Raw genomic sequence first — 13,245 nt, 5'->3', positions numbered from 1 at the left:
CCTCCTTGTCTCTCCATTTCATTGATTGTTGTCCAAGCATTTACTGTTTTAGAATTGGTTCTCTTTGGATCATTCTCTATTTACAAACAAGCACAAAGTCGCAATACTCTGTTTAGTCTTTGCAGATAGTGAAAAATCGTGTAAAAAAATAAAAGTAATCGAGCAAAATCAGTAGGCCACTAATTGGATCTCTTTTTGACCTCGCTAAAATAGAAATATTAGGAACAACCCTTCATGAGAAATACGAAAATAGTGAGATGAACTGAGCTCCACACCATGAGGGCTGCAAGACAGCTCGGCTCCATCACCCATCCCGCACAAAATAACGACAAACCCTATGCAAATATTAAAAATATAGACAACACACCAGCAAAGAAACAGGGTAAAACATTTTATTAAAAAACTATTTACATAACGTTGGTTTATAAGATGATGTCAGTAGTGGACCGATGTGTGAATAGATCGAAAACAGCACAAGGCTCCAAGATCCGGATGGCAAGCTCCTGGATGTTGGGTGCCATAGTTTAGAGTTCTGAATTTCAGCCTTTTTCAATGCCTGTGCTTTGTTGAATCAAAATGGCGGCTTGACACAAAGCTGACTCAAGCGTTGCTACTGATGCTATGCAGACCAAAACTGGTTTTCAGTTTGTACATTTTTCTAGATTTTTCAATCCAAGTTTGGTTGACTTTGTAGAACGATGGCTTCAGATTTTCAACATACGGTGTGGTGGCGCTGACTGGGAGGGGGCGCTTCGCTCCTGCCCCCTCCCCAAGTAAGATTTTCATACGTGAAAGTACGTTAATGGTTTTGGTCCCTGAGATGCTTCGATGTCACTACCATTCTCAAATAGCATAAGTTCTGGATGTTGGGTGCCATAGTTAAGAGTTCTGAGCAGTGCTTGTAACACTGTCTGAAGCTTATTTCCACCTACTGCAGCTTCACTATTCTCAAAGTAAGTGAGTGTCGTTTGTGGACCTGACTGCATTAGAAAACAATGTGATATGTTACCTTCCTAAACAGCTTGACGGAGGCCCCTGAGGGGCGGTGTGATGGCCATGGACTCGGAGAAGACGCTTGGCTCCGACACCCTCCCCAAGTCTTATAGCACTGGTGTAGCCTGAGATCGCCCCCGACATAGGCGGCCGGCTCCCGGGGTCCGGCGGAACTTTTTGCCTTTTGATGACTCTTCAATTCTGGACCTTGTCCCACAATCCGTTTGACCTGAAGACAAGCTGTAGTGGGGCGCCCCTTTATCGTTTTAGTTGCCATTCCGCCCGCTTTTGCTACACTGTGCCTCTTCCGCCATTCAGCTGTTTACCGCCCGCTCTTGCGACTACAGCGTCTCGCTCACCATGTAGTTGAGATGCGCCCGCTCTTGCGGTGCAGCGATAGGCGGCTGCCACAGGACTCTCAAAATGGCGGCCGGCTCTTCGGTTTTGGGCCTGGTCCACTAAAATGGCCCTGGGACACCTTGGAACTCGGACGCTTGTCTGCTAGGGCTTGGGTCCCATTCTCGAAAAGCGTCCCCTCAGCCGTGAAGATTCTACAAAAGTCTTGGGGGCCTCCGACTCCCGCAGGCTTCTGGTGGGGAGCGGCTGCCATGATTGCTCGTGGAATGGCCACGACGGAGCTACGAGATGGTAGTGGTCTCATGCTGACGCCAGCTTTAGTCTGAAACATCCAGAAACACTATAGACTACCAATTCGATCAGTTCCGGTAGCGCCCCAACATGACCCGGAAGAGAAGAACTTGCCCTCCCCTCTTTGACTGATGGTTCTTGTTGCCTGTCCCCTCTGTTGTCATTTAACAGAACTTTTTGGACTGCTGAAAGGGGTTGTGTTCTGAACGCTGGTTGGTGGAGACATTTAGACTATATTCTTGACCTACGTTGTCGCGTAATGCGTTTTATGACACGCCGCGTTAGCGCACCCGGAAGTGATCCGAGGCGCGGCGCGCAGCGCGTAACGTAAGCATAACAGGTCATGTGACTTGTTAATAAAACTTTTCATTGGTTTATTTTACTTTTGTTAATTTAATGATGAAAAGCTTGGTCATATGACCTAAAAATTACGCTTTTTATTATTTTCGAACAATATTTTTTTTTCAAACATATGTTATAATATTCCAGGCTAATGTACTTTCCCGGAAAATTTACAACTGTCTTGCAAGTAAATTATATTCCTTTTTCGAGAAAAAGGGCGTTTCTTCCTTCCATGACGGAGCCGTTGAGTAAAAGAGATTCGGCCTGCTGTCTTAGTCGCCGATACGCCTGATTATCAGATTCTTATCGATCACTTTATGTTGCAGACATGAAAAACACAACTGCCCTTGACCATTTATCTTTACTGCGTTCCTACATATTATACCTTTTATCCGTCATGTAATTGGACTGCTTTATTTCACTTGCCTTTTACTGATTCGAAAACAGTCACTAAAAGTAAAAACTTTACAAATGTAAATACTACTACCGTGTTTTGTTTTAAAAACCTTTATTGTGAAAATGTCAGTATACAAATACGGGCCTATAACCACGTGGGCCGGCCACGGAGCAAACTGAAATCGTATATGATGAGGAGACATTTACACTGTAGAAGAACGTAACGAGCGGGCCATTAGGTGACAAGAACAAAGGTGTCTAACAGTTGCGGAATCGGTGGACGTACATTTTGTAATTAAAATACGACAGGGCCACTTACAATAACATTTTCTAGATATACATTTGCGGGCAAGGAGTTACGAGTCCCATTTATACCGGCGCCATTTTGGGCGAGGCCGGGCAGGTCCAAGATATAGTCAAAATGTCTCCACCAACCATCGGCCAGACCAGAACCCCTTTCGGCCCTTTATGCTACAAGATGGTGTCTTCCATTCAGAAAATATTGGTGGCAGCATTTTGAAAGGAAACAGAAATAGCCGTTCTCCTAGTGAGTTTCACATTGTTACATTTAGGAAGAATGTTGAAGAGTAGTATGTGGAAAATCTGAAGCCATTTTTCTACAAACTCTCAATCAGACTTGGATGGAAAAAAAAAACCTGAAGAATGTACAAACTGAAAACCAATTTTTGTCTGTATAGCACCAACAGTAACGCTTGAGTCAGCTTTGTGTCAAGCCGCCATTTTCATTCAATCAATAGCGTCCCCCTGCACACATTCAGGGACCTGGTCGTGTCTTCAGATGAAACGCATTGTAGGAAAAGAAGCAGAAAGGAAAAGGAAAAAAGTTCCGCCGGACCTAGTGAAGCTGCAGCAGGTGCAAATAAGCTTCAGACAGTCTTACAAGCACTGCTCAGAACTCTCAACTGAGGCACTCAACATCCAGGACTTGCCATTCGGATCTTGGCGCCTTGTGCTGGTTCCGACCTATTCACACATCAGTCCACTACTGACATCACCTCATAAGCCAACGGGGCACCCCACGCCGACTTTCGGCGCAGCATTGTAGGATGGCCACACCAGTGCGGCCACTTGCTGGACACCACCTCGGTGCCATCCGGATCTCGGCGCGTTCGAGTCACTGTGCCGGAAGAGTGACCGGAACTCAGCTGAACACGCCGTCTTTCGGCGCAGCATTGTAGGATGGCCACACCAGTGCAGCAACTTGCTCGACACCAACAAGTGCCATCCGGATCTCGGCGCGTTGTGCTGCCTTCGGCCTATTCGCACATCGGTCCGCTACTGACGCCGCCTCACGTGCCAACGGATTTTCTACGCTTTTTGTAGCCCTATGCCACATAACAGGTCATGTGACTTGTTTATAAAACTTTTCATTGGTTCATTTTACTTTTGGTTTCCTAAAGATGGAAGGCTTGGTCATATGACCTAAAAATAACACTTTTCATTGGTTTACAACATTTTTTTTTCCCAAACGATGAAAGCCCCACCTTGTTTCTGGATCATTCAGACTGAAGCTGGCGTCAGCATGAGAGCACCACCATCTCGTGGCTCCGTCGTGGTCATTCCGCGAGCAATCATGGCAGCCGCTCCCCACCGGAAGCCTGCGGGAGTCGGGGGCCCCCAAGACTTTTATACAATCTTCACGGCTGAGGGGACGCTTTTCGAGAATGGAGCCCAAGCCCTAGCAGGCAAGCGTCCGAGTTCCAAAGTGTCCCAGGGCCATTTCAGTGGACCAGGCCTAAAACCGAGGAGCTGTCCGCCATTTTAAGAGCCATGTGGCAGCCGCCTATCGCTGCACTGCAAGAGTGGGAGCAACTCAACAACATGGTGAGCGAGACGCTGTGGCCGCAAGAGCGAGCGCAACTCAGCTAGATGGCCGCCACCTGGGGAGGCCCGTTCACGCCGGCTCCCCCACGCCCCCCCCCGGGCCGCCGCACGCCAATTTTCGGAGCAGCATTGTAGGATACCAAAACCAGTGCGGCAGTTTACTGGACATCACCTGGGTGCCTGTCGTACATGTTGTGTCAGCCATGTGACACTGGACACAGACCGCTACTGACGAGGCCTCCCCCCGCACCACCCGGGACGCCCCACGCTGTTTTTCTGTGCTGCATTGTAGGATCCCTAAACCAGTGCGGCACCCAGGCGACATCACCTGGGTGCCGTCCAGAACTCTGCACGTTGTGCTGCCTTGGGACTATTCGCACAAAAGACAGCTTCTAACCATTGTTGCTTTTTGTGTTGAGAAATGTTTAAATGTTTTTAGTTTTTGTTCCGTTCGTTAAAGTTAGTAGTTAATAAAGTTTTATAACCTTACTTTGTTGGAGTGTTATCTATTTTTTTAAAAACGGGTGAATGGGGCCTTGAATCGGGTTATTGTCATGTGTGGGCTTTGGAAGTGTGCTGCTGCAGGATCGGACATTTCAAACTCAAATGCACGTTCTTTTTCTTACCTTTCCGAAGCATGGAGCGCAATAGCAGGCAGAGAAAGGGTGATGCACGTGTTGAACACTACCTGACCTGGCAAGTTGCTGGCAGTGCCCCCCCGCCCGCTCCTGAAAGAGGGCACACACACACCGCCGCCCCGAATACTTCACAAATCTTTAAAAGACCATGCGCTTGTTCATGAGGCTTAAATGGTTTATCACCTCTTCTAGAACCCCTGCATCGACCCTCTGATGTTTCATGGAAAAATTACCATGTAACACAATACCAAGCCCTGTCAGCTGAAACCCCCAAGGAATCGTGGGGCATATTATCAAGGGGGTTTATCTCCGCTTTTTTGGCTTTAAAAGCCATGAAAGCGGAGATAAAATTATTTCCCTATTACCAAGCTGTCGCTAACACCAGTTAGTGACAGCTAAAAGGAGATAGCGACCATCTTGGGCCCCGCTTTGCATGTCAGTGATACTTATCACTAATGACATGCAAAGTGGCGTGCCAAGATGTTAGCGACTGGAAACAGTCCCTAACATCGCTACCTTCTATTACCAACTTTTGGAGATATTCGCGCTAAGCGCGAATATCTCCAAAATCTAACACCTGCCCTGAGCAGTTCTTAGCCATGTTATCCAATGGGAGGTGGATAACATGGCTAAGAGCATTAGGTCGATAATACATGAATATCGCTGACTTTTCTGCGATAATAGCAAGGTTTATCTGCGATAAAAATCGCCGATGTGCGGCGATAATTTTTGTCTCTAAACAAGTTAGAGACAAAAATTATCGCTAGTTGTTCGTAATATGCCCCCGGGTTTTTGCTTGCAGAAATCGGGAGGCGGGAGACTAGCACTGAAATCAGTAGTCACACGCCTGAATCAGGAGGATTGGCATGTCTGAATTCTCTACAGCTGGGGCCATAAACTACATCCGCAGGGTTAGGTGATAGCCTGGGACCAGCCTGGCATCTAAAATGGCTGCCGTGCACGACAAAATTGTGGCATTCGAAAAAAGGCAAGATGGCGCAGCCGCTGGAAGAGATGTATCAACATATATCAGCCTCCTCAGCCACCCTCAGGAAACATAGGGGATTAGGATACGTCTCCCGCACCCCCTTATACCTAGTACTTTAATTAACGAAGCACAAAATGGCGAATTCCCGTTTCGCTACCAGTTTGCGGCCCAGTTCGCGGCCCGTGAAGCGCTTCTACCGTGAAAAATCATTTTTTTTTATTTTCCCCACGGGACCCTTTAATAACCCCAACAACATTCCTAGGGGGTCAAGAGGGGGATACCTTGCCCCCTTTCATTAAATTCCCCCTTAGTTTTTCACCTTTTCTTCTCTCTCGATCCTACCGAGAGACAAGATGGCGGCCGCTCCGGACTGTCACGCAGCAAAAAAAAAAAAAAGCTCACGCACAGCCGCTGGAAGAGATGTATCAACATATATCAGCCTCCTCAGCCACCCTCAGGAAACATAGGGGATTAGGATACGTCTCCCGCACCCACTTATAACTAGTAATTTAATTAACGAAGCACAAAATGGCGAATTCCCGTTTCGCTACCAGTTCGCGGCCGCGCTTCTACCGTGAAAAATCATTTTTTTTTTATTTTCCCCACGGGACCCTTTAATAACCCCAACAACATTCCTAGGGGGTCAAGAGGGGGATACCTTGCCCCCTTTCATTAAATTCCCCTTTCGTTTTTCACCTCTTCTTCTCTCTCGATCCTACCGAGAGACAAGATGGCGGCCGCTCCGGACTGTTTAGAATGTTGACAGACACCGGAGAGCCAATCAGCTTTCTGCGCGCAAAGTTCCGTTTCGCGAAAAGTAAGCGGACCGGATCGCTGCCCAGAGCGCTGTTACAGATATATATCTTGATTTGAACGTTAATTTCTCAAAATCCACTGAAGCACATATATTGAGACCTAGCAAAGGCACATCGGGCTAACAGTCCCTACAATTTTGCCAAGTTTCGTGCAAATCCATTCAGCCGTTCGAGCTAAAAGTGAGTCCAACCGCCCTATGGAAAACTCAATGCAAAAAACGCGTTTTGGGACCCCCCTTTTTTCTCAGCCCCCCCTTGACGAAACCCCACCAAATTTTCAGGGGCTGCTCAGAAACAAAATGTGCCATTTTCCTGAAAATTTCAGCCGATTCCGTCCACAAACGCCAAAGTTATTAGACATAGAATTTTCAGAAATCCCATAGGGAATTAATCCTAACTATATATACCTACTGGCGATAGCCAGTAGGTAATATATATATATATATATATATATATATATATATATATATATATATATATATATATATATATATATATATATATATATATATATATATTCCTGACAATGAAATCTGATGGAACAGAGATCAGACGAGCCCACAGATCGATTAAGCAGGTAAAGTTTTAATCCTGGCAGCTAGGGATGACAAGTTTCGACTACAGCCGTAGTCTTGGTCACATAACAATATATATATATATATATATATATATATATATATATATATATATATATATATATATATATATATATACACACACATATATAGTTATATATAAATATTTATAGTAAAAAAATCATAAATGTTTATAGTCAATGCAAATATTTGTTTGGATATATTGTTATCAGTTTAGTCATATATTTTTTATTGATGTTGTTTATTAAAATTTTGGTGATGTTATAGATTTTTTTAATTCAAACGTGTATATACTGTTTAATGTTTGCTTTAAAAAAATATATTTATTATTGATAATGTAATTATTTTTATGCTATTATTCTATTCGATATTGTGTGAACTTATATTTTTGATCTATGATAGTGTGTGTTTATCTAAAGGTGACAATATTTTTGTTTACTATATTTGTGTTTTCGATATACGTACATATGTATATTTTTAACAACAATATTTATGTTGTCGATATTTGTGGTTATATCACTTAAGTATAGGAAAGTGATATTTTTGTTAAAATATTTTTTCTTGATATTTTTCTGTTTAATATTATATGCATTGATAATATTTCAGTGATCCTTTGTTTAAAGATCAGCAAGTGTAGGGAATGGGAAATATGTTTATGTGAGAAGGGGTGGATATTCTGAGGCATTTACAGACACATAACTATGCACATGGCCACAAAATTAAGTGCTAGAGTTTAGAGCCTTCATTTAATGTGTACCAAAGTTTACTTTGCTTTAATCCTGAAACAGTGCACAGGAGCGTTTTATAAGGTAGCACAATTACTGTTGTTATTTCATTGGGTTGGAGGAGACGGAAATGTCTGTGTTGGCAATTTAAACTTAAATAACTCTGAGACATGATAGAGGCAGCGCCAGTTCATAAACTACAAGTACACTGCTGGTGTTAAACTAGATTGCAAGGACTGAGTTTTGGACTCCCATGTGTGATCCTCAGAGGAAAGTGCTTTTTCAAGGCTCCGTGCAACAGAGCAGAACAAATTGATTTTATAGCACAAACAAAAGTAAAGAGTCTGCTAATGCTGAAATATTAATATATTTTCCAAATCGTATCTTTGCAGGGTTTCTCGGTTTCTGAGACATGGTATCTTATTCTGGATTCTGGAACAAACTACTGCAACCTTCATAACCTCGTGGAAGGTAGGCTGCAATATTTTAACATAATTGGAAAAGTGAAAGTGCTGATAGTAAAGAATGTCACATCGTATCTATGCAGCCCATTAATACTAATAGTGTTTGTTCTGCTTCATTGGTAGGTAGCGGCTTGGACAAAGCTCCGGGATATGCCGAATCAACTAATGATTTCAAATGCACTCAGTTCTCTGCTGCTAATTGCACCATCTACTAGCCAGGATGACTGCAGCAATATTGTGAGGATGACCGAAATCGGCATGCGGAATGGTTCAAGGCGACAAAGTGCAAGACCTTATAAGTGGAAATATGCCTTTTCTGCTTCCTTTCTTTTTTTGCATCAATTCGCTGGTAGGAGTGTGTGTAGATTAATGCAGCTCTGCGCTCACGTGCTAGCGCCCGCTCCCGGGTCACAGAATGCTGCCTTTGCAATTTAAATACGTTCAGATTTGTCCTGTCAGCATATGTCATACAGGATGAGAAAACAGTTTAAAAGTCATGCTTCCACGCCATATAAATATCATATAAATATTTTACTTGGCCCCGTTTCTGTCACATATCATTCTGACAAACATAGCCCACTTTTCTAAATAAACTCAGAAATGAGAATGGTTTATCGGAAAATGTATGGAATAAATCTAAATAATATTCTTTAGTATTGGTGATGTGTTTTTACTGTTCTTCACAATGTTTTTGATAATAAAAAAGCAGATGTTTTTCATAATGTAACCCTTACAGCATGGCCAATAGTTTACAGAGGTTTTGGGTATCTGTGACACGCCAAGTGCCAAATACCAATCTGGGTCTTTAGTGATACCTACAATTTTAAAGTGCCTATCAGAACTTTAGGTGGATGTAGATGGATAAGCATTGTATTAAGCTTGTGTGGGACAGGGCACATAAATATTTTGAATGCCTTGCCAGCCTTTTGTGTCTGGGTAGCACCCTAGGAAGAGAAAGAGCGGCAGTGGGCCAGCCCTCATCATCCCATCATCCATTGCTTGTTGCAAGTGTCAGTCATATTTGGGATCAACCCAGAGGACAGTGATTATGTGATGCAAAAAGATTTTTGTTTTCCAGAGCAATCAGCAATGTTATTTGTTCACTGAGTATATGTATAATCATAGTTAGGTAGACATGGCCTGCCAAGGGAGTCAGTCCATCCAGCGTGGCCCGCCACATGACCAATGAAGGGAAGATATGGAGGAAACACATCCAGCAACTCAGTGAGTACTTCTGACTCAGGGGCAGGGATTCAATTGGCTGCTGCAGGTACTGCATGCAATGATGTTACTTCTCTTTCTCTGATGGAATGGGCTACACCCGCTGCAGGTCAGTGACTCACAGAGCTTGTCCTTCAGCTGCATTTCCTGCTACAAGCCATCAAAAGCCTCGCAGGGGGCCGATGATCCTCCTGCGTTTCCCCAGTCACTGATTTATCCACATTCTTTAAGGAAGGGCGTATTCAGGTGTTGGAAGGTTAAAGGCATCAACCGCACTGACCAGCAGTTTGACTGAACTCCGTGAGAAGAGGCCGGGTGGCACTTGGCATGTGATTCGAGGATAATTATAGGGAGAGATACACCATCCAATGTGAGGGCCTGTACGAATGGTGGTATCATGCCCAGCCACCTAACAGAACCACCACCATCTCAGAGCAGAGTAAGGCCAATTTACTAATATCTAAAAGGGAGTGAGTCTGGAACAAATAGAGTAACAGTTATTTAAAACAAAAATAGCTCAATCCATTTTAGAGTGTTTTGCTCTTTGTTGGTTTCTTTGCCATCAAGTACCTCACTTTGCATTGGTACAAAAGCCCTGCTGGCTACGCTTTCCGAGGCTTAGTGCTGTCTAGTAAATCTCAACTGATCTTCCTTATGACTTTAAAATAACAAACACCATAGCCAAGAAAATAGTGTTTATATGTTTGTATTGCAAGCTTCTCCAACAGGTCTTCATCTTCACCCAGAATCACCTCACCTCCATATGATAAAGATGGAATCAATTTTGATTTGATCACTGTTATCAACACCTTTACGTTATGGCACCACAGACTTTTCCTCAGGTTTGAGAGGGCGAAGTTTAGGGCCTCAGTTTTTGCAATGATATGCTAACACCCTTTAGGCAGATGGTTCAAAATGCTGTTGCTCTTTTGAAACTTAATTTACCATACCGAGCACGTCTCGCCTCATTTGAGAAGTTGGCATTGGCCCTCTGTGAACAAGAGGAGAGCATTTAAGATCCTGCTCCTAATGCACATAGCAATGAACCACTTTGGTGCAAAATACTTGTCATCTAGGAAACACCATAACTTACCTGGGAGAATTTTGTGCTCATCCGGTGGCCACTTGGCTGCCATTCCTACGGTCCGCCTTACCAATCAGGGGGCAGATCCTTCTCAGGCCTGGGACCATAGGCCTGGAATAGGCTCCCAGTAGAGTTGTGTCAAATGGAAGAAAAACTATTTTCAGAAAGAAACTCAAGATGTAGCTCTTTACACTCTAGCCTCCTTTTTCCTCCCTTGATTTTCCTCTTCTCTGCCTAGCGTTGGGACACTCTTTTTGAGTAGACATGCGTTTAACATATCTTGTCATTCTTTCGTTCATTCATATGGATATAGAAAGAAGATTGAATTTAAAGGGACAAAGACTTGTTGGTTGAAATGCATTGGCGTTTTTCACTCCTTCCTATGCCTTATTAAATCTATCTATCTATCTATCTATCTATCTATCTATCTATCTATCTATCTATCTATCTATCTATCTATCTATCTATCTATCTATCTATCTATCTATCTATCTATCTATCTATCTACCTTTGTGTGTACATATGTGTGTACATCTATATCTTTATATATATTTATATTATCTTATGTTAAAAAAATCTATAGAATGAATGCAAAATGTTAGTATTCCTTTTAATGTTATTAATTTATTTAATACACTTACATTTAAAAGAAATTAAATTACATATTTAAAGAGGCTGACAATCATTAAAACGAATTCAAAATGTAACTGAGAACCACGTTACAAATTAAATAAAAGTGTTAGTGAGGGTGGGTGATTTGAATTGCATTGTTCAACGTATAATATTTAGGAAAACAAATGTATTTAAAATAATTTACAAAGTCAATTTTAAAAGCTAGGGTGCAGTTTATTTTTTCTTAGAGAAGACTTAGGTGAATGTTATTTACTTCAAATGATTTTGCATTTATTTTATGTTTTTTGATTTCCCTATACATTCTGATAGACATATCTCCACAAACAGGCGGAACATTCCTAATAGTAACTTTACACAGATAAGTAATTCGTAGGAGTCTCCACTCCTTCATTTGAGGAGACGGAGACTCTAAAAACTAGATCTAGGTGTAAAACGCAATTCAGAAATTGTCAATAGGAAAACAAAAATCATGATTTACATCAGGGTGAACGAGTAGATCTACATTCGAGTAAATAATCACATGCAAACTTACTTTTGTCAACCTGGCCACTTATGTCTGAATTGCAATTTTGTCTCTCCAGTAGTATTGCTGAATTTCATAGCTCATTGAAAATTGAAGGCTAGTCTCATCACACAATACATTCTTGCCTGAGATTATTAGAGCTAGTACTTCTTTTGTCAACAGTGCCATTTAGACAACCGAGCTGATAGTTTTCTCAAGACCTTGCTATTCAACTTTTAAAGGCATTGGATTGAAATATACCGTGAAATACTTGTCAGCAAACTTACATACTTTTTGAAGGTTATCAAACTGCTTCAAATAGGAGTGTGCTACTAAGAGAAAATAATTTGTCCTATTAGGACGTGTTGGTATTGGGGTGTCTGCAAAAAAACAGCAGATAATTAATGAGCCATGCTCGTAGTGCCAACACCACAAATAGAGGTGGAGGAATTGCTTTGTTTCTGATGGTGGAGCCTCTTTTTGCCTAGGATGATCACCTATGCCCTGATGGAAAACTCCCAGTGCATCATAGGCATTGATTTGTTAATTCTTTAAATATAGCCCCGCATTTACGGCATACCTTTAAAAGGCAAATAAAGTGCTGCCTTGTCCACCATGCTGTGTGCCATTTTGTTCCCTTCTTGTAAGTGGAATCATTTTATTTAAAATGTCCTTTTATGTAAGGGAAATTACTTCCCATGAAACTTGCTGACTTCCAACCTCCCAAAGTCTCATGGCTGCTAATATCCTTAAAAAATGCCTTTTCTACCATGTTTCTTTTGCTTTCTCAGATTTGGGCCTTCCGCTTCTGGGAGGCTAGGGGATATTTTGAAGTTTGTATGATCTTGTTTTAAGTCCCTTTGTAGACGTTTTACCACTAGCCAGTGCCTTACATAGCAAAGACATGGTGTGCGTTAAATGTGTCAAAAGATAAAATAGTTGATATATTCATTGCTGTTGCTAATCAGCAAATAACTCTAAACTGAAAAGATGGCATAGAACTGTTATATATTGGGGGGGCGTGGCTTGGACGGCGTTGGTGATGGCCTGTTCTCTGCCGCACAGGGGAGCGAACCTTTCGTCTTTTAGGGACGGAAAAACACCTCTTCAGCCAAATGGACAGTGGAGTTGGGCTTTGGACCCACTAAGGCACACTCGGTGAGAGATTAGGCGCCTATTGCCGGCGGGACGCACCTCTTTGCCGACATGCTGCCACGCTACTGGTAGTGAGCCCGGAGCGGAGCGCTGACAGCCTGTACGGCACCTGGCGGGAAGCGGGAAGCGGCGGATCTGAGAGCCGCACACTGAGGGAAGGTGAGCCTTGAGGGATGCGCCAAACGTTGCATGGCTCGCAG

General features: G+C 42.8%; 1 protein-coding gene across 1 annotated transcript in view; it reads left to right on the top strand.

Annotated features, from left to right (window-relative positions):
• The window catches only part of LOC147688885 (uncharacterized), a 243,578-nt gene extending 234,480 nt beyond the window's left edge, over positions 1-9,098 (top strand). The window contains exons 4-5 of the mRNA XM_086939982.1: positions 8,379-8,457; positions 8,574-9,098. Of these exons, the coding sequence (XP_086796108.1) occupies positions 8,379-8,457; positions 8,574-8,665 (171 nt within the window). The 3' untranslated portion in view covers positions 8,666-9,098. The remainder of the gene's footprint in view (positions 1-8,378; positions 8,458-8,573) is intronic.
• Positions 9,099-13,245: the final 4,147 nt, after the last annotated feature.

Source organism: Lissotriton vulgaris, chromosome 10 (genome assembly GCF_964263255.1).
Source record: "Lissotriton vulgaris chromosome 10, aLisVul1.2, whole genome shotgun sequence".
Taxonomy (NCBI): Eukaryota; Metazoa; Chordata; class Amphibia; order Caudata; family Salamandridae; genus Lissotriton; species Lissotriton vulgaris.
Note: the sequence above shows the minus strand (reverse complement) of the source record. Positions and strands in the feature narration are given on the sequence as shown.